The sequence below is a fragment of the Brachyistius frenatus genome, unplaced genomic scaffold, assembly GCF_029030835.1.
Source record: "Brachyistius frenatus isolate BFR_SWC_R1_liver_20210118 unplaced genomic scaffold, ASM2903083v1 Contig_6, whole genome shotgun sequence".
NCBI lineage: Eukaryota > Metazoa > Chordata > Actinopteri > Embiotocidae > Brachyistius > Brachyistius frenatus.
The window spans coordinates 2066932-2088293 of NW_027210605.1; the positions used below are offsets into that span (position 1 = coordinate 2066932).

General features: G+C 40.9%; 1 protein-coding gene across 2 annotated transcripts; it reads left to right on the forward strand.

Annotated features, from left to right (window-relative positions):
• Positions 1 to 496: 496 nt before the first annotated feature.
• On the forward strand, positions 497 to 19169 carry LOC138636406 (sodium- and chloride-dependent taurine transporter-like). 2 transcript variants are annotated; one of them, XM_069724410.1, is made up of 14 exons: positions 497 to 634; positions 5300 to 5529; positions 5623 to 5757; positions 7839 to 8073; positions 8687 to 8819; positions 9449 to 9583; positions 10912 to 11015; positions 11157 to 11281; positions 12795 to 12907; positions 14090 to 14227; positions 14656 to 14758; positions 15999 to 16099; positions 16229 to 16399; positions 17396 to 19169. In XM_069724410.1, exons 1-14 carry the CDS (start codon positions 567 to 569, stop codon positions 17549 to 17551), a joined length of 1947 nt encoding a protein of 648 aa, XP_069580511.1. In that variant the 5' UTR covers positions 497 to 566; the 3' UTR covers positions 17552 to 19169. The 2 variants fall into 2 exon arrangements, with proteins under 2 accessions (XP_069580511.1, XP_069580517.1); XM_069724416.1 differs by lacking the exon at positions 497 to 634 and adding an exon at positions 2990 to 3179.
• Positions 19170 to 21362: the final 2193 nt, after the last annotated feature.

Here is a 21362-nt window from a genome sequence, read left to right on the forward strand (position 1 = left end):
TTCCAGATGTCACATGTCGTCTGCTGTTAAATGGTCTGTTCAACCTGTGGAGAACAGAAATGTGTGCACTAAATTTCCAAGTTGAAACATTTCACAACAAATACGGTGGCGCTGGAGGAACAGACAAGGGATCACAAATGTCAGGGGGCTTCACCCTCTGGGGGTCGTGGAAATATGTACCAAATAAGCAATCCAGTTTGCTAGTAGTAGTGGACTACTCATTAGAAACTGAAAAACCCGTGCGCATATAATAATGGATCACTGCAGATGACTATTTACGAATGGGTTTAGGGGTTTGCAACTCTTCTGTCTCTTTTAGAATTGATTTACACCCCAATACGTTCATATTGACTACATATTTGTTCACTGCCACATGTTGATAAAACACGTAAATGCCACAAGGCCATCAGTCAGACAGTCAGTGGGTTCAGGTGAGGGGCAGACGGGCGGGGAGAGGCTGTCGCTTTAAGAAGTTGTTGCATGGAGAAGCTGGTGATTTTCCACTCAAACTGATATTAAACGCGCACCAGCTCAGAAACAATGCGCTCACAAAAACAATAGATTGAATGGTTTTACTCAGCGTTGAGGCTACGAAACAAGGAACGAGAGGCTGTTCAGTTAAATCGGAAGAAAGGTAATCCCCTGTTCTTTACATATAATAAATCAATAAATGGGGGTAATATTCTGTTAATACAAGAACATGTGTAATAGAAAACTAAATAGTTTGCATTTAATCAGTATTTTTAAAGGTGTTTTTTTTCTTTAAAATGTACTATTTTGATGTGGACAGTCAGCATGCGGATTAATTTTAGTTTGATAAATTAAGATTATTTTTCACGGTAGCCTACTGTTTCCTTATTGATGCTTCCACTAAAAAAATAAACCCTGTGTTGTAACCCTGCTTTAAACATAACCCGAGTATATGATGTTTTGGTTATAAAAGTAAAAAGACATCGCAGCTTTAGCCTTTGAACCGGTTTCCTGTGTTTATATCTGATAACGTCCCTCGTGTCTGTTTCGATCCTCCTGTGATGCGTTCAGGCGCGCCCGGTTTTCACAGCGTCACATGTGATGTGAGGCGTGTGTGTTGTTTTGTACGTGGGGGGATATTTGCTTTTTGTCTGCTGCAGGTTCTGCACGTTCACTTCCCACAGCCACGAGGCATCCGTTGAGTGAATGCATGATTCGATACGTGTTTGTTTTGAACCCGATAGGGCACTGAAGTAGGTCTGATGGACTAAGACGTTTACTAGCTTATATCTTATGCTTAGTGGCACATACTTAACCTACTTCTCTCTCCACCCCGGCCAGTGTATGATTGATTGACATGTGTCCTTTAATAACCCCAATCCGCCCTGACAGCAGATACAAACGGAGGGGTCTTTGGACCTTTTTGTTGTTGTTGTTGTTTAGCTGCAAGTGCTGAAAATAAAGTTCCCAAACTGGGGACCTGGGATCTTTAGGGGTCTATTAAGGGTTTTTGGGGACTGTCTGGAGGAAAAAGGAGAGGTTTATTTATAGTCACAATAGTTTTGCCTATTATTGATTAATAAAAGATCACTTCTACAGATAATAGGTTAATATATTAGTTTGAAATTAGTTTATGTTTGGGAATATTTGATAGCCAGGGCATAGTGTTCATAGTTCAGGCATGTTTTTATATATTAACAAACTAAAGGTTTTTCAAACCTGAAGATATTTTTTTTTGTTTTTCTGCTAAATTAAAAGATTGTTTGATTTTCTTTCTCTCAGATGTCGTAGATTTATGTGATTATTGTTTTCAAACGCAACACAAAGCAGGTCACATACACACAAACCTGATCGTCACAATATGAGCATCAATTTTGAATCCCAAAATACAAAATATGAGATGCAATAAAACCAAAACTTATGATTGTTTCAGGGAAAACATTTCAGTGAAGTGTAGTTGAAACTGAAATGTACAAAACTATTGTTCCAGTTTGACATTATTCAACAATAACCAAGCCTTTTCCAAACATCACCAGGTTTTCATTTTACTTCGGGGCACTCTGTTTGCTTAGTTTGATTTTCTGAGCCATGAAAGAGGCTTTCTATCTGTTGCAAGCATCTACCTTTTAAATACAAATCCTGTGGCCGCTCATGCAAAAGATTAGACAACGTTTGTCAAAGGTTACATAACCAAAATAGTATATAGAGCATGACACTGAGCAGGATATGATGGCTTATGCCCGTGCAAAGCTAAGAGGTGTCAAAGCTGAGTGCATGATGTTTGAGTGACAGTTTGTCATCAGCTGATACTTGTCCCCAATTTAACTGTGCAAATCCTGCAGAGGAATTTATCAGTTTTTAATTGAGTGGTGCCAGCAGCAGTTGTCCAGCCATTGTGAGCTCTCGGGGCAGGGAGCAGTACTAAACAGACCATGTACAAGTAGAGGAGACACATTACCTTATTAGGCGTTGTTATAAGCTGATACTGTAGTCGTTTACATTTCACAGATAACAAACCACATGTCATGATGGAGGATGGAGGACAATGATTCCTGAACACTATCACAGCACACTTCTGAAGAAGCTTGGAAGTGGTGTGGGTGCTTTTTATGAAACTGAGCTTCAAATGTCAGTGCTGTTTGAGTGTGCAAGAAAAAAGACACTCAAACTCACAATGCTGCCTTCAATTCATCCATTTGTACCAGATCATAATTCAAGACCAACCCCCAGTAAAGGAGCAGTTCAGCCTTTCTCCTCCTCTGAAATGTCCTCTGTGTCTCCAACATGAATAAGAAGTGTGTGTGTGTGTGTGTGTGTGTGTGTGTGTGTGTGTGTGTGTGTGTGTGTGTGCGTGCGTGCGTGTGTGTGTGTGTGTGCGCGCGTGTGTGTGTGTGTGTGTGTGTGTGTGCGCGCTGCTTGTGTGACACACACTCATCCCCCCCACCACTCGGCTGTGTGTGTGTATTTCTTGTGGGCAGGGAGTAGTTGGAAGTGGAAATTTACAGTCTCCCACGTTGGTACCTGAGTTGTCTGTCACAGCGAGGCTGCGTCCAATCTCCACTTTGGATTAATTGTCTTTAGCAAAGGGGCGGGCCCTGCTGTCAGCTCCACTTCTTGTGACCCTTGTCGGCATAAAGGCATTCAGTACAGAGGAATGGTGACAGCTGAGGGAGAGGAACACTATACATAATCGCAGCCATGAAGGAAATGTAAGTTTTCTTTATTGCTTTGCTGGAAAGGAGACTTGATTTTACTTGGTTTCCATGAGTTTAGATATGTGTTTCTACTTCAATGACCTGAAATATAGTCAGATTAAAAGCAGTGCAATGTTTTGTTTTATATTGTAAAAGACTTTGTATATTTAAAGGTAAAGTGGAACAATTTCAAATTGGCTTTATTCTTGTTTTTTGTGATTCATATTGACAAGAAAAAGAAAGAGACTCATTTTACAGTTATCATTGAGAGTTTTCAGCCAGTCCCATGTTCTCTATTTATTTATTTTTATATAAGGTTAAGGAATTTCTAGTCAAGTATGCGTGGGTTGAGTCCCAAGGACAGGTTGCCTTAAGTCTTATCTGGCAGGCAGACAGCTTCCAGGTGAAAGCTACCCTGAGCAGAAGTGAGTAAAAGGAGGGAGGGAGGGAGAGAAGGAGAGAAGGAGAGAGGGAGGGAGGGAGGTAGAGAAAGAGAGGGAGGGAGAAGGAGGGAAGGAAAGAGGGAGAGAGGGAGAGGGAGGGAGAGAAAGAGAGGGAGAGGGAGGGAAGGAGAGAGGGAGAGAAAAAACAGGATGAGAAACAGAGTGGGCAAGAACTGATCCAGTTATGTAAGCAGGTTTGAGAATGGAAAGCAGTTGACTTGTCATGCATAACAGGAAGAGAGAAATCCTAGAAAATGATGGGACCCGGTGTGTAAACAGAGCTAATTAAGTGAGGAAACACATAATTCCCAGTAGGATTATGAGAGAAACTTGGTTGCTGGTAGAAGTGTTCATTCATGAGAGGGCAAAGTTGTTATTATTACTGTGATTATTGTTATTCAAAGTAACTCTGAGTCGTTTTCCCAAGTATTTATAAAGTTCTTATTGTCCATTTTAAATTGTTCTACTTGTTCTCAACAAGAGCTGATGAATCTTTTGAAGAGCTGACTTTCTGTACAACATGTTCTTTTGTCTGAGCTTTGATGAATAACACAATCTAGATTCTTTGTATTGCCGGTAGGTTAAGAGGAAATATTTGATGTTGCTCTACCAACTTCTCTATTTGAAACAAACTTGAAAGAAAAGGAAGCCTTTCTCAGTGGAATTCTAATTCATCTCCTATTTTACAATTAATTATAGCTTCTGTCTTTTGTTCTTTATTACAGTACATGCCGGCTGGGAGCTTAAATTATATTCAGCCCAGACGTGTTTTACGTAGTTATTCCTGTCCTATTAGGGATTCTTTTCTTCTCTTTGGCTCATGTAGGGAAATAGGATACCCCGGGCAGTAATAACAAATCCTGTCTTTCTTGGAAAGGCGGTTTACAGTGTAAACACTCAAGTGAACTTAAGTCGTCGTAACTTCCTGAGAGTAGCCAACGCTTTGGGAATGCAGACAGATAGCTTCCTCTTTAAATTTGGATAATGTTGCCGACCCGTTGCTGATACGGAAGCATAAGAAAAAAAGCCAAAGGAAAAACTCAACGCCTTCAGTTCATGCGGCGTCTTCAAGGCGTGTAGCGTTCCCAACCGTTCCCTTCCTTTTCCTTCAGTGACAATGTGCCCCCCTCTGAGCAGAAGATCCACTATGAGTCAGGGTCAGGTTGGAAAACAGGGAGCGACATGTACAGCTAATCAAAAACACTGGTGTGAATGTGCGCTAATGTGTTTTGGGTACTGTTTTAGGCATGATGGACCGCGTCGTCCGTAAAACATTGAGTCAGAATAAGAAACTCGGCAGGTATTTTCACTGTCTAATTGTTCCAGTACACTCTGCGTTGCAGTGTGTGTCACTTGTTAAATGGTGGAAGTTGTTTTATGACTAACTTTTCTTGCACAAGCCCATCGATGTGCAGTATTTTTCACTTTCTAAATTCACTCGTTTTAAAAGCAAATTGCCTCCCCAAACATTTTCACAGTCTGAATGACCTCCGTGCATCGGTTGCTCAGATTAGCAAGATTAACAGCATTGTACTGAATATCATGTGCTCACACAGCAAGCTGTAACGCAATCAGGGGACAGCATTATCCCCCTAATGCTCCTCTCTATCTGTACATTGTGCATTATGCCTCCGTCCTCTCTGTCGCCGTCTCTGTCTCTCCATTTCACCTCTTTCTTTTTGCCGTCTGCAGCATGGCACAAAAAGAGAAGCTCCAATGCCTGAAGGACTTTCACAAGGACACCCTGAAACCTTCACCAGGGAAGAGCCCAGGCACGCGGCCCGAGGATGAGGCTGAGGGCAAGGCTCCTCAGAGGGAGAAGTGGGCCAGTAAGCTCGACTTTGTCCTGTCTGTGGCCGGAGGCTTTGTCGGATTAGGAAACGTCTGGCGTTTCCCTTACCTTTGTTATAAAAATGGTGGAGGTAGGCCGAAGATACATTTCAGATCTGAGAGTTTTATATCAGACAAGGTGATCATAGCAAGAATGTGTCTTGATTCCTTTATGCATTTCACAGGTGCGTTTCTCATCCCTTACTTCATCTTTCTGTTCGGGGGTGGCCTGCCCGTGTTCTTCCTGGAGGTCGCACTGGGCCAGTACACCTCGGAGGGAGGCATCACCTGCTGGGCCAAGCTCTGCCCCATCTTTACAGGTCAGTCCAAACACATAGGCACACTCATCTTCACCCACAGAAAGACAAATAGAAGCTCCGTATCGAGACGCAAATCTTCCCTGACAAGATTATTTAATATTTAACGCCGAGTAAAAGCTTCATTTGTCGGACAAGATTTCTGCCCTCTTTTTGTTCCGGTTTCATCGCCGCCTCATTAGTCAGCTTTTTGCTGTGTCAGCAAAGCATGAGATAAAAATTGAAATTACCAAACCTGCAGTATCATGGTGGATGAGCAATATTTGTTGACTGTAATAAATACACGCGTATACATGCATGTACAAACACATATGTATGTATACAATCACCACTTGATTGAAGACTCTTTAAAACACAAAGTCATCCTTGTATTGCAGATTTGGTAGGTGTAATGGACTGATGAGTTTAATGGTTTCCATGGAAACAGACTATCTGGAAAAAGAAAACATTAAGTTGCCAAGCAGTGGGTTCAATTTCATACGGCAGGTCTGCATGAAAATATATTTTTGTTGACACGGAGCTGCAATGTGGATCTACTGGTTTTGTTTTAGTCTACAGGATCTATAATTTCTGCGCGTCCTCTTGGGACAGCGTTGTCACGGTAGCATTCTTTCATCAGTTTCTTGACCTGAGATTACCGCTAATTACTGATACTCTGAGCAACTGTTGGGCTTTCTTATGTGCAGCCCTTTACCTTTGAGTGACAGCTGTAGACAAGCACTGAGGCACCGCACCCTCAGCAGCAGCTGCAATACTCGTACTCGTGTTCACATAAGGGACGTCCCATGAAAAGAGAGGAAACTGTGCGGGCACGGATCTCTAACAGCTGCTGAAGGTCCGCGCCATTCAACGAGAGCTGAGGTGGCTTTCTGTCCATCTGCTGCAGCGTCTGGCACAGCTGAGAGAAAAAGTCCACAAGTGGCTGCTACACTGACCAATCACAAATCTTCCCATTGTTCCCCACACCTTCACATGTTTTTCTCAAATGGCCTGTCCAGGACTTTACTCATTGCTCACACACACACACACACACACACACACACACACACACACACACACACACACACACACACACACACACACACACACACACACACACACACACACACACACACACACACACACACACACACACACACACACACACTCGCCAAAGCATTAACTTGTCTATCAGTTTGCATTCAGAATGTGGGAATGAGGAGGTGGGGGCAACAGAGATGATGAGTTTAAAAATACTCTGGAGTGGTGGAAAAGCACTGGGGATTTCTGTGTCCAGGTTCGTGGCAAAGTCATCTAAAAATAACAAAAACACTGAAGACACTAGAACAGTAGTTCATCTGGGCCAAACTTAAGACTTTTCCCCTCATTTGGAGTCAGCTGTTATTTATGCTTGTGATAGCTCGTGACCAAACTCCGTATCATTGCTGGGCGTGGTTGGTTGTGTTTAGAAGTGCACTCGATTTGGGCCTATAACTGCACCCAGTGGGGATGACACCAATGACTATACTTCTCAGCTTCCTGGAGTGATGCAGAAGTTAAACCAGTGGCAGTCAGAAAGCTGTGATATTTTTATATTGTCTATGAATCACATAATTGTACATGGAAGAAGTTGCTTGTAGTAAATCCACAGAGAATTACCATCCAACCCTGCGGTTCTTCTCAGCTCTTCAGAGCTTTACAGATTCTTTGAACTCACTGCTTTGATTTCCTGTTTTGGCTCACTCACTTCGCTTCTCAGAGGTGTTTCTGGCCACAGCTGACAGTTTTAAACAACTGATAGACACCGTAAACAACTAAATGGAGAACGTAGTGGAACATTTAACAGCTAAAGTGCCAGGGGTATTGCTCATAAGCTGGTAGAGATCAAAAACAGAACTAAAGAGAGTAGATTAAGTATCAATTTACTGAACTGAAACTGTTTGTTGTGTAAATAGCCTAGTATGCTAAATGAAGGTGATGATATTGAATATTTATGTTGTGTCAACGGAATGTTTTTGCTGACTAAAGTGGTAAAATAAACAGCTGTTTAGGGTAATATCTTGAGCTGATATTAAAATTTGGCCTCCCCCTTGTTCTGTCTCCAGGTATCGGCTATGCTTCTATCGTGATCGTATCTCTTCTGAACATCTACTACATCGTGATCTTGGCCTGGGGACTCTACTACCTGTTTCAGTGCTTTCAGCCTGAGCTCCCCTGGGCAAAATGCAATCAGCCCTGGAACACAGATCAGTGTATAGAGGACACAGTCCGCAAGAACAAGACCTTTTGGCTGGCAGCCAACATTACCAACTTTACCTCCCCTGTCACTGAGTTCTGGGAGTGAGTATTCACCAACAGCATGCCTAACACACACACACACCAGCACTCACTCCGATGTGAATACACTAAAGTAACACCGGCTCTTTATCTTGTTTGTGTCAATGTGTTTGAACAGGCGCAATTCCTGAAAGGCTACAGTTTGCTTTTATAAAGCACTGGTCCGTCACATATTTTTTATAAACTTTATTTGTACTGCTCTGTTTACATGTTTAATGCAGCTCAAAGTTTCAAATTAAACTGAGGCTGCAACCTGAGATCCCATTTTGCTCATGTCCATTTGCTTTGTGACATGTTTAAATCTAATAGAAATTCATCACAACAAATGCTACTAAACACGAAGAGGGCTAAATATGTAAAGGTTCCAGGTTTAGAGCCTATCTTAATAGTCCTCTCACCAGTTTAGTATTCAGGCTCTGAACAGGTGTGAGCAGCTGAACAGTACAAACAGTTCAAGTCATGAGCCTGTTTCATTTCTTTTATTGTCCTTTTATTAGTGTCTCGTGGTCTACAGTTGTCACGTGACCTAACATCCATGTGTGCGTTTGAAATGTAAAACATAACCTCTTCTGTCTTCAGCTCCACAAACTGTTATATGTCCCTGTTTCCTCTGCAGACGCAACGTACTGAGCATCTCTTCTGGGATTGAAGACATAGGGCCCCTGAAGTGGGACTTAGCCCTGTGTCTCCTGGCAGTGTGGGTTATCTGCTTCTTCTGCATCTGGAAGGGAGTCAAGTCCACTGGGAAAGTGAGTGCCGAGGCGTAGAACATCCTGTCCTTATTGTGTTGCCTGGATGCTGTTTGGCCTTTACTTTTTACCTCAACCAGCCAGTGACAAAACACTGTTGCTCAGAGAAAACCTACATGCTTGGAAACAGGGTTAATTCAGTTGATTTAGAGACACAAGCCTCCACGTTGTCCTGGAAGTCACTTCTTGGCCAGACACACTGTCGGCTGTAAACAGTTGACTACCGCTCCTTAGCACTGTCTTTGTTTCTGTTAGTGGGACAGAAATCGGGCCGGAGCCAACAGGAGCAGCTCTTTTGAGGAAAATGTTCAACACTATTAAGAAGTCTTTGGAGATTTATTTCTCTGTTTAATGAAAAGTTGTTTGTTGGGACAAATGTGCCTTAAAAAAAAATCTAATTTAATTTTCAACAAGATTGCAATTTATAAAGTGAAAAGCTTGTTTACCTGCGTCATGCTATATTGGGCATGCATCACAAATCTTTGTGTAGAACAAAATTGTCATCACATAATAAGAACAATGTTTCTTTTGTTCTGCAGCTCTTATTCTGTTATATCTCAACAGTAATGAGTCACAAGTTTCTAACTGCTGAGTCGTGTTTTACCTAATAATTCCTTTGTCCTGTCTAGGTGGTGTACATAACAGCAACTTTCCCATTTGTGATGCTTATCGTGCTGCTAGTGCGCGGTGTGACCCTGCCTGGGGCATCAGAGGGGATAAAATTTTACCTTTACCCTGACCTAACCCGCCTGAAGGATCCAGAGGTAGGATCAACAACTCTTAACTGGTAAAGTACTGGAAGCAGCTAGTTAGCTTAGGTTGGCATAACCAGAAAGAGCTGGACCTGCTTTGTTGAAGAGAAACAAAAGTCACCCAGCAGCACCTCTGTCTTCGACACAATATTTGATGTTTGTTTAAATGGAACAATCAAGGTGTAAAACATTTTGTCAATTATGAAAGACTTCAGGAAGTGAAAACAATTGTTAGAAATAACTTTGGAGCTGATGGTAGATGGATTTTACCAGCTGCTGTTAATGACTTCATATTTAATGTACACACAGGAGTGATCAACCCCTCATCTAAGTCCAGGGATCGCTAATTCACTGCAGTTTCAATTTGTTATGTTATTTCTCATGAATGATTGGATATTCAAATCAACCAAAGTCTATGATGTTCATGAGTTTTAAGATAGAATTATTAACATTGCTCCTTCACTACCGAGATTCCAGGCATCATAAATGTTCTGTTTTGGATATTTTCTGTTCTGTCTTCATAGAGGCATAGCTAATGTGGAAAATGTAGCTGTGGTCCCAATATTTTCATAGTAATAATGGATAAGATGACTTGTTGCATGTGAAAAGTATTTCCTCCACCGATTAACACATTGCTTTACAGAGCTTTAGCATCTCTCAGCTCATTGTTTTGGTTTTACAGCTCTTTTTGTTTTGGTAAAACTTTCCTGATGTTAATATTAGCCTTATGTTCATCTGGTGACTAGCAGCATGCCTCCATACAAATGCTAATGTTGTTTCATATTTGTTGGATATCCAAATAACTAAACATTTGCTAATAAGTTCACCATATCAGCTGTAAAGGTAATGAGAGGACAATGTGTTTACAGCATATTTTTACTGCCCCTCAGTGCTCCCTAAATATAAGTTGTTGCAGGTCAACTTGGTATCACTCCAAAGCATGGAATACACCTGCCAGTCCACTTGAGGAGTCGGTGTCAAAGCTTACTCGACTAGGCATCGAAATTCTTGTGGTACAGGAAAACAAAACTACATGAAAATACTAGTGGCGAGGTTTAGGAACAGAAGCCATGTGGTTAAGGTTTAGCACGAACAAATATTTGGTTAGGGTAAGGCAAAGATTTCTTTAAACAAATGCCTGCTGCTTTTCCATGAACTCAAACTCTGGCCTCTGGGATGAAAGTCAGGCAAATGATCTGTCTAACCTCCCAATGAGAATTCAGCTCCTTTATACTTTAAAATGAGCCTCACTGAGGTCACTTTGACACACGGTCCCCTAGTGGACTGGAAGATGTGTTACACGCTTTGGCGTAATGCTAGGCTGTGCATATTTATTTCAGGTGTGGATTGACGCAGGAACCCAGATTTTCTTCTCCTATGCCATTTGCCTGGGTGCCATGACGTCACTGGGGAGCTACAACAAATACAAGTACAACTGCTACAGGTGAGTTGTGTTTCCGCTGGGGGGAGTGGGACTGTAGTAGTGACCGTAACTCGTATCAGAGACGGTTGCGTGAAAAGAAAATGGGAACTTCGGTTCCGCCTGTGTTCATTAACAAACCTCCATGACATATGTGTGACATAGGGACTGTTTGCTGCTGGGAGGCCTCAACAGCGGTACCAGTTTTGTGTCTGGCTTCGCAATATTTTCCGTCCTGGGCTTCATGGCACAAGAACAAGGGGTGGACATTGCCGATGTGGCAGAGTCAGGTACGAGGGTCCAAGGTGATGGCAGCAGTGATGGTGGGCGCTGCTGCCACAAAAAACGAAAAAAGAAATATATATACAATTCGGTACATACAAATTTTGAGCAAAAGTCTCAGAAACTATGATGCTGAAATGTAGAGGTATCGGCAATTGCACACTCCTTGGAAAAAAAAAAAAGCCTTAAAAAAACAGTTGTTACTTTACGTTACGTTTTCTGAGGACAGATTACATCGCATTGGTCCAGTGTTGTGTGTTTTAGCTACACAATGAACTGCGGTGTTAAAGAGCTCCTGCTCTTCCTCCTCCTCCTCCTCCTCCTCCTCAACATCATTATTACAGGTGTTCACTGGCACCAGGTGTCCACATGTCCTTCACTCAACCTGCTTATGTCATTCAGTAGCTTTACATCTTTCTGACCAGGGACATTGCTAAGAGGATTGGCACCGTACTGTATGTTCTTTACTGTGTGTGCACTGGCACCCTGAGGTGATATTTCTGACGAGCAGCACTGCAGTGTAAGCCCCAGTTCTGTTAACAAGCTGTGGATCTCCTGATGTGGACGCCACCGGTTCTGTTTCTGTCTTTTCCATGTGGACTTTGAAGGATATGCGTCTTCTTTTAGCATGCCTGCTCTGTTCACTTAAAATCTAAGTTTTGTTATCTTGAATATAATCACATGAAATCAAGCTACAGTTGTGTGACAATGACAGTAATTCTGTGGTGGCTACATGCATACTCTATCACATGTGAGAACACAGAACCATAATTCATAAATTAAAGCATATTTTTCCTCTGTTTGAGAAATGACCTGCATTTTGTTCAGCTGTTTAAATGAGGCACTAGTTTATGTGATTGATGACTGTCTCTCATGCTCTAACTATATCCTGTTGGCTTGGTTCATGACTTTGCTCAATTCCATGTCTACCTTGTTTAGATTAGTTTAGATTAGATTCAGCTTTATTGTCTTTGCACACAGTAAGTACCAAAATGCAGTGCAGCATCTGACAGATAATAAGTACATCTAGAGATAAAGATTAACTAATGTTTAGAATGAACAATAGACCAATGTCAAAACAATATATAAAGTGCAAAGCAGCTGTAAAGTCAGTATGTAACTGCACAAACAGAGCACAGTAGAACAGTTTGTTATGTCATAGAAACAGTGGCCAGTTATATAATATGTGCTGTGTAATTGACACAATGTACACAATGGAATATTTTTGTTCTGCAAGTAAACGCATAGAAGACACCCTTAGCATGATAAAAACCCGTTAAGGAGAGTTTCATTTCCTTATAGCTGCTCAACAAGTATGACCAACAAACAACAGATTTATCCCATTTCTGTCTTGTTGGCCTCATTAGATCACATTTCCTTTCTAGCTCAGTATTTAAATTTTTTTTTTTTTTTTTTTTTTTCCGATTCCCTCACAGTGTGTCGTCCAGGCTTAAATCAGATAGAAAATGTTAATCCTGTCCTCTGCCCCTTCTCCCCGTCCCTACTCTGTGCTCCCTCCAGGTCCCGGCTTGGCCTTCATCGCCTATCCCAAAGCTGTGTCCATGATGCCGATGCCAACCCTATGGGCCATCCTCTTCTTTATCATGCTGCTTCTTCTGGGCCTCGACAGCCAGGTCAGTGTTTTCACTGTCGCTGTGGTGTTAAGCTATGCACAGAATAGTTGTTTGGTGTAGCGACCATTAATTTAAGATGAACACCTCCAGGATCCCATGAGTTTGTTGGCTCCTGCCAGCCGCAGTCTGTAAAATACATTTAGCGTCTCTGATCCATATCTCATGTCTCCGAGGTATCCGATAACTGCCAGAGAAAGAAAAGCAAACTGCTTATAGAAAAGCATTTTACTACAACACTTGACTGCTCTGTGTGAGGATTATAGCACCTTTGATACCCTGTAGTACCACAAATTAACTTTTTAGAAGTTGGTGAATGTTTGCCAAACATTCAATTAGTAAAACTCATTATAATTGCTTGCATGCAAGGCTGCCTCACTTTGAAACGAAGCAGAGCTTTGATTAAGACAAGATAATCTAAGTAGACAAAACATGAGTGTATGCCCAGGGGATTCTAGGGCTATATCACATTTCCTGCCTCCAAGTGTAATTCTACTCCTGTGCTAATAACTCAGTCCTGCATATGGGCAGCAACTCGTCCCAGCCAACTGCGAGATCAGGCTCTAAATTTGTGCACATGTAAATACTTGTGCAAGTGCAGCTATTTCCATGAGAAATGATGTGCGTGTGTGCGCGCGTGTGTGTGTGTGTGTGTGTGTGTGTGTGTGTGTGTGTGTGTGTGTGTGTGTGTGTGTGTGTGTGTGGTGGGTGCAGTCTTTCACCATAAATTTCATGCACATTTGTAGTCGTGAATGCCATATATTGTTAACGTCGCTCACACATACATGCCAGTGTTATGTAAGGGTTTTTTGTTTTAGTGGTTTTGCGCAACAAAAGAGTATGCTCTTGTTGCGTAACGATAGACAGGAACAATCTCATAACTTTTGTTATGACATTATGTAGCTTATGAGGCAATAAGGAGACACTGGGGAGCAAGAGCGTTGCACAGACAAGGAGACGGAGACAGTGATTCACTGTTGTTTTGTTTCTGTTGTGTCTTGGTAGCAACAAACCAATGTTGCAGAGAGGAGCCTTGTTTCAATTCTCATTACAGCCCAACAAAGACAGCTCTTATTCTCTAATCGCTGGTTTGTAGAGGCAACACAAGAGCTGCTTGCACACAGAGAGACACATGTATTATTTTTTATCCCTCTGAGAACTTAATAGTTGCTTTTATCTCCACAGTTTGTTGAAGTTGAAGGACAAATCACCTCTATTGTGGATCTGTATCCAGACCTCCTCAGGAAGGGTTACCGGCGAGAGATCTTCATAGCCGTAATGTGTTCCATGAGCTATCTCCTGGGCCTCGCCATGGTAACAAAAGTAAGTTGAACAGCAGCTTCACGGAGTCTCCCTCCACGTTCTCACTTCTGCTGCTTATCCTGTTTAGAAAAGGAAAAGAGACTCTTTGTATTTGGATCAACAGCAGAGATAACCAGATTTTCCACATGCCTGTCTGCTGCTGCATTGTTACAACCAAATATGGCTTCCTACCATATTCACCACTCACATCCTGTATGTCTGAATGGAACAATTTGGAATGCAGTTTTCCATTTAGCAGTTAACCATGTTTCAGTGACATCTCAGCACCTGTTGAACTCTGCCTCTATTGGTGAGGTGCCAGCATTCCTGTGTCCTGCTTTCAACATGCCCACCCAATCTGGTTTAATGCTCCCTTCTATCTCTGTGACCTTCTTTTTTGCCACACACATCAGAGAGATAATTAATGCAGCTTTCTGTCTTTTTTCCAGGGTGGCATGTATGTGTTTCAACTCTTTGACTACTATGCAGCCAGCGGTGTGTGCCTTTTGTGGGTTGCATTCTTTGAATGCATTGCTGTAGCCTGGGTTTATGGTAAGTGGAAACGGCTCTATACGACATAGGTGTGGTGTTGTGTATAATTTTTCAAAGTAATGATCCAGAAGAGTTGAGTAAAAAAGGCCTAAATGATCTCCATGGTACAAAGGTGTCCTTGTTGGGCTTTTTTTTTTTTTTTTTTACACGTCAGTAGTAAATAAGTTTAACTGCAAGGGTGTGTTGAGGGAATGTAGGGACGGGGTTGGACCCCTGCTAGATTGTGATTGGCCGTCCAATTGCCTCCCACCATTATTAATGAGAGAAGAGCATTTCACCTAAAGAAAAAAACCTTAAATGGAGTGAAAGCGATGCTGCATTGTCCTTGCTAATGCTGCTGTCATTGAATCACACTGAACCTTTTATCAATTACTTTTTCATTGGTGGAAAATGTGACCTAGAGCAGGGGTTCCCAACCTGAGGGTTGGGACCAATTAACGGGTCACAATCTGATACCCGAGAAGGGTTTTTCTGCAATCCAATGTTTCTCCAAGTTTTTAAAACAAGATCCTTAATGTTAATGTAAAGCAGAAAATGACCATAATGTATACTGTAGGTCTCAGTTACTGGCTCTATTTCAGGTTGTTTTAACTTTGTTTGGGAAATCACTGTGGCATGGTGGACCAGTCTAAATACAAAACACTAATGAGCCTCGGCTGACGAAATGAACAATGAGGAGACAACACACTTTTTAGTTGAACTGCTTATTGCTCATAAACATATGAACCTTATAGCAGGGTGTCGTGAGTACACATTCCTTAGTGGGTCACATGCCAAAAAATGTGAGAACCAGTGTTCTTTATTTGTCAGAGACTTTGCTCATTAATTAACATAAAAGAGAAAAACTAGAATACAAAAAACAAACAATCCTACAAATGTGCAAAGGATCATGTATGCATGAGGCAGTTTAGTACAGCACACTAGACACGACAATGTAAAGAACTACGATCAATAATCAGTCGGGAAAGATGAGTGATGACCCACTAAGATAGTTTTAACAACACTGTTTATACTCTGATATGTAGCACATGACCCAGTGGAAACACTGTATATGCTCTAGTTAATGGCAAACAGGAGGTATAAGAGCTCATAAACCTGATGATTTCCGCAGATACAGGTATGAAGGTCGTTCTATAAAAACAATAACAACATGGGTACAGTAGAGACTGATGGTATCTGGCAAACTTTGCAGAAACATTGACACTCACTGTATTCTCTTTATTCTCTTTGTGTTTGACAGGCGTTGATAATTTCTATGACGCAGTTGAGGATATGATTGGCTACAGACCAAACCCATGGATGAAATGGAGCTGGACCATAATCACTCCTGTCCTCTGCATGGTGAGAGATCACAGTGTCACTTTATTGCGTTGGAGATACTGTCGTTGATGTCGTGACAAATGTTGATATGTTCAAGGTCAATGGGAGGTGTACAGCTCCTACTAAATGCTTCATGTGTTTGTGTCCCAGGGCTGCTTTGTCTTCTCCCTGGTGAAGTACAAGCCCTTGACCTATAACAAGGTGTATTTGTATCCTGACTGGGCCATCGGTCTGGGCTGGTTTTTGGCTCTGTCCTCCATGATCTGCATCCCGATGGTGATGGTCATCAAGATCTTACAGTCTGAGGGACCTCTGATTGAGGTGAGCTGACATTGTGTTTTTAAAGGAATCTTTTCAGCAGAGATTTAGCTGAGAAGATTGATATTCCTCTCATGCCAGTACCTTAAATATGAACCCTCTGAAGACTTCAAACACTGTAGACCCCATGAAGCAACTGCAAGTCACTTGTGGTCGCTATTGTTGGCTAACATTAACGAGAATTCATTGTCCAGAGAAACAGCCGGAGCTAAATGCCTTTGTAATTAATAGACAACAAAACTCTTCCTACTAGAAAGTGTGCATTTTACTATTTTTCTTTTTCAAATAAAACTTGCCAAACCATCAGTCACTGTGGTCAGCTACATAACAATAACAGCTCCCAGCCTAAGATGATGATCTGGTAGAAAGCATGCAAACAGATTAGCTTGCTTGCGTTTCTGCTTGCTGGGTTGACCCTGTTGGTTATATGGTTATGGGTCCCAGGCAGGCCAATCAAAACAGACACGTGTACAAACCTACTGCTTTTTGAAGGTAATTATGAAATTATTTTCAGAAGGACCACTTGAGTTAGCCCCCAGTGGCCCTCAGTGGTATTGTCTTTCAAAGGCACTTCTGTCATGGCATCATTTTTTGAACCTGGAAGCTGTTCAGTCTATGCATGACTCGTGCCCGGTAGGTCGTTCGAACATAAGGTTTTCAGACTAACTGCCCCCCCCCCTCCCCCGCTCCCATTTATGCTTGATGCTGAGCTAATTGGAGGCCGCTGCAGCTCGATATTTAATGTGCAGACGTGAATAGTGTCAATCTTAATTGGCATAAAAGAGACTTAGCAAATTTCCCTAAACTTACATTTTATTTTTAATTTTTTTTACTAAAGAAGACCGGGTGTATCAATTGAAACATCTCACTCTGTTAAACAAACATGGCTGGAATGTTTGCACAATTACTGATGTTTGCCATTTTAAACTCAATAACTGGAATTTGAATCTGCCCCGTTTCTGTTTATCATTAGTCTAATGTCTCATCTCCTTCCCTCAGAGAATCAAAGCAGTGGCAGCCCCAGCGAAGTCAGGCGTGAGCTCTCGCCCGAAAGAATACAACCTGAAGGGCAGCGAGCTGACACAGCCCCTGGACCCAAACGGGAACAATGGCTTGATCAAGCCCACCCACACCATTGTAGAAACAACGATGTGAGCGCTCTCTGTGAGAGGAATAAGATTGATGTGCTTTCTGTTATTATCATATTTGCTAACTTTGATAATGGTAGGTTTACATTGTCCAATATATTCACGTTAGCGATACTCTGGTTTGATTTCTATGAGGAGAGTTATATATTATTGTTGTAATTTTTTTCTCTTGTAATTTTTTTTTTATTTTTTACTATATTGATATTGTTGATGTTACAAATGTTGTTGCTGTAGTTGGCACTGATCTCAGCTTAGGCAGTATTTTGAGATAGAACATGTTCAATGTTTACTTCCTTTCTGTTAATTCCGGAGGGATGAAGAATTTGCTTATTTTTTGGTGTGATAGGTGTAAAGAGGAAATTCTCACTTCACATAAATTCAGTCAACTAAATGAGCAATTAATCATGACAAAGGTAGAGAACATCTAAACACCCTCACCTGAACGTGGCCGTCCCGTTGCCCCAGCTAACGTCTAATCTCTTGTTGTTGTTTTTCATCCTACAATGAAAATGAATGTACCTCCGCTAGCGGCAGAAGCGAGCCACCCACATCTCTGAGTACATATCCAGAACATGTTAAGTGGCAATATGCAGTGTATAGAGTTAATATTGCTTGACATCCTTTACGTTACAAGTTGAACAAGGCCATGGCCAAATACTGTGAGAAATGCATTCATACGAAGATCCATCTGTCCAGTCAAAGTAATAAAAAAGAAAAAACAGCTAGGAAAGAAAAGGTAAGGAGAAAAGGGAAGTGGCATTTTTTGAGTATTTGTACACTGCCTGTGTGACTACTATAGTCAGTCCCAGTGCATTTATTGAAACCTCTCTTTGCACTTTATATGTCGTTTCACCTTTACTGTAGTATTTTGTTTTTATTGTTGCAACGTATTGCAGATACATTTGCAACACATTTTAGGAAATATTTTTAGCTTCTAACTTTTTGATATTGTAAACTTTGATATACAGTATCTAGTTGTTTCCTTGCTCAGACAATGACAAACTAGAGCAAAGATCTGACATCAAACATTTGGATTTAACTATTAGTGGCATCTGTGACAACGTAACAAAAGGTAAAAACATTCGATTTTTCTAAACAACCTGACAGCTTTCTCCGTTGTGCTCATGTCAGTAGCAGCTGTGCTCTGCAGAACTACCACTGGATTCTAGTTTGTAATGTTTGGTTATATTTGTATTGTAGAATTTGACTTGTTTGTAAATCACATATGCCTTTTTGTAACAATTTTATACTGCACATCATCTAAACACCATCACCGATTCATTATTTTACTGAAAGCTCACCAATGTGTTTTCTAAATATAAATTTCTGTGCGCCCAGATTACATTCTTCAGTGTGCAATATTCAATGAAGCAGTGGCATTCTCTGCTCATTCAAAATGCATGATGATAACAATGGAACAACTTGCAAAAACTTCACAAAATCAGAAATTCTTTTCTTGTAGCATGTGCGGGAGCCACTGCAGTACCGTGCTGCTTTCTCCATTAAGAACCTTATGCTTGTTGGAAATTCAACTGTACCAAAGTATTTTTGTCTCACAGTTATCCCCTTTGAGATGCACATTGCATCATTTCTTTATAGATTAAATAAATATCTTTTTCTTTGGAGTTATTTGTGTTTTTTTTTTCTTTTAATATAAATGCCTCTGAGAAACTTCATCTTATACCTGCACAGCGGAGAAATGTCCATCTATACATCTGACACTGTTTAAGGCTAAAATTAATGATTATTTTTGTTATTGTTAATATTTTCTATTATTTTCTTGATCAGCCTATCAGTTGTTTGGTCTTTAAATGTCTGAAAATTTTGAAAAATAGTGAACAGTGAAGCCAAAAGTACAGCCTAAAATGTCTTGTTTTGTGACGAACAATGGTCTACAACCAAAAGTTTTTCAGTTAATAATCATAAGGGACTAAAGGAACCAGAAAATACTCACATTAAGAAGATGGAATTAGAAAATTTTAGCATTTACCATAAAAAAAAGAAGACTCAAAACACTATTAGAATAGTTGGCAGTTAATATTCTGTCGATCAGCTAATTGATTGATTGAAAAATTATTGCAGCTTCAATATACTACATACACTTCTGAACACTTGCACATTAATCCAATCCAATCCAATCATTGTGCCACAATGTCTTCTGTAGTTATTATTCATGAAGCTAATGATGTTCATATTCTTCCCTTCACATACATACATACATTGAGACGACATACAATCAAAAACCGAACATCATGAGCTTCATAAAGATAGATGTTGTTGCAGGGCTGTGATGTACCTAATAAAGTGGCCACAGTGATTCTTAATTAATGAGGCTGAAACAATCACTACAACTGACATGTAGGAATAAAGTACTTGTAAAATATTCATTGGTTCCAACACAGTGGAAGTTGGAGCGTAATCACCTATGCAGTGGGGTGGAGTTTAGCCTGCTGAGTCGTGTATACAGTAGATACACTGCTGTAAACCTCATGTTGTATGCATTTTCTTTCAGCTTCCGATAGCTACACTTCTGTGTCATTGCATTGGTGACAAGTATTCACTACAATACTAGTTCTATTACTCTTGATGTTCTGCAGAACGTCAGTGTTGTTAACACTATTTTACCAAGACTTTCCAGTACAGTAACCAGATACAAAGTGCTTACAAAAATAACATGTTCCTGAAATGTTTTATTATAATCTTGACTGCAGAGTCAATGGCTTGTTTGGTAAAAAGAGATCTAGCATGTGTAACACTACGCAGATTGTTTAGAGACTGAATTTCAGTGAAGTATGGCCAACAGGCCGTGCAGGAATGACACGGAGCTGGATATCATTGCAGTCCTTCCCTTTTAACATGACCTTTCAACTACAAATGCTACAGTGCCTGTGTAGTGTCTCTGGTTTAGAGGAAGTTGTTTTGTTCAGACTTTAACTGCGAGCAGTAAATTTGATCATGTAACTGCCTCCCACTTTCAACCTTCATCAATACTGTTTTAGATTTTTGAGACTTTGCTGCTCATCCACATCACAATGCATCTTGAGTCCCCTCCTGAAATAGACATCTATATTTATTCAAACACCCTCTATTGAAGGCCACCAATGTCACCCTGATTCTCACTGCTCCGCTCTCCCTGTGATGTCTCATTGACACCAGTCTTAAATTTTTCAGAGTGTCCGCCCATTAATCAATCATCCGCCCCCCGCAGCAGGTGGGAACTGCATTGACATTTTACTCACAAAGATGGGATTGGCTTATTTGGTCATGTCTCTGGTGTACAACTGGCCGTCCAAAACATTTCAAGCACTGGAACCCGAAAGACTTTTAATTTACGTCAACTGCACGATCAGATCAAGTACCTGAGCGCAGGAGGACGCACTGCCTCCAAATGCTTCATGGTAATGGACAGTACTTTGTCCAATAAGAGGCTCATATTTCATGTAGAATTTAGCAAAGCTGAGTGATAATACTTACTCACGGAACATAAAGTATTTTTTTTGTCTGGTGAAAACATTGGAAAAATGCCTTCAAATAAATAAGACGCCAAATATGGTCTTTCAATCTTTTTTTTTTCTTTTTGATGATTTTAAATTTATGCACAACTTTGTCATAATTAGCGAACAAATTCTTGAGTTTTGGAAACTGTGTTCTGTGAGGTCACAGTGACCACCAAATTCTAATTAGTTCATTCTTGAGTCCAAGTAAACATTTGTGCCAGATTTCATGAAATTCCCTCCAGGCATTCCCGGACATCACTTTCACAAGAGCGGGACATACGGACAGACAACCCAAAAACATAATGTGTCTGGCTACAGCTG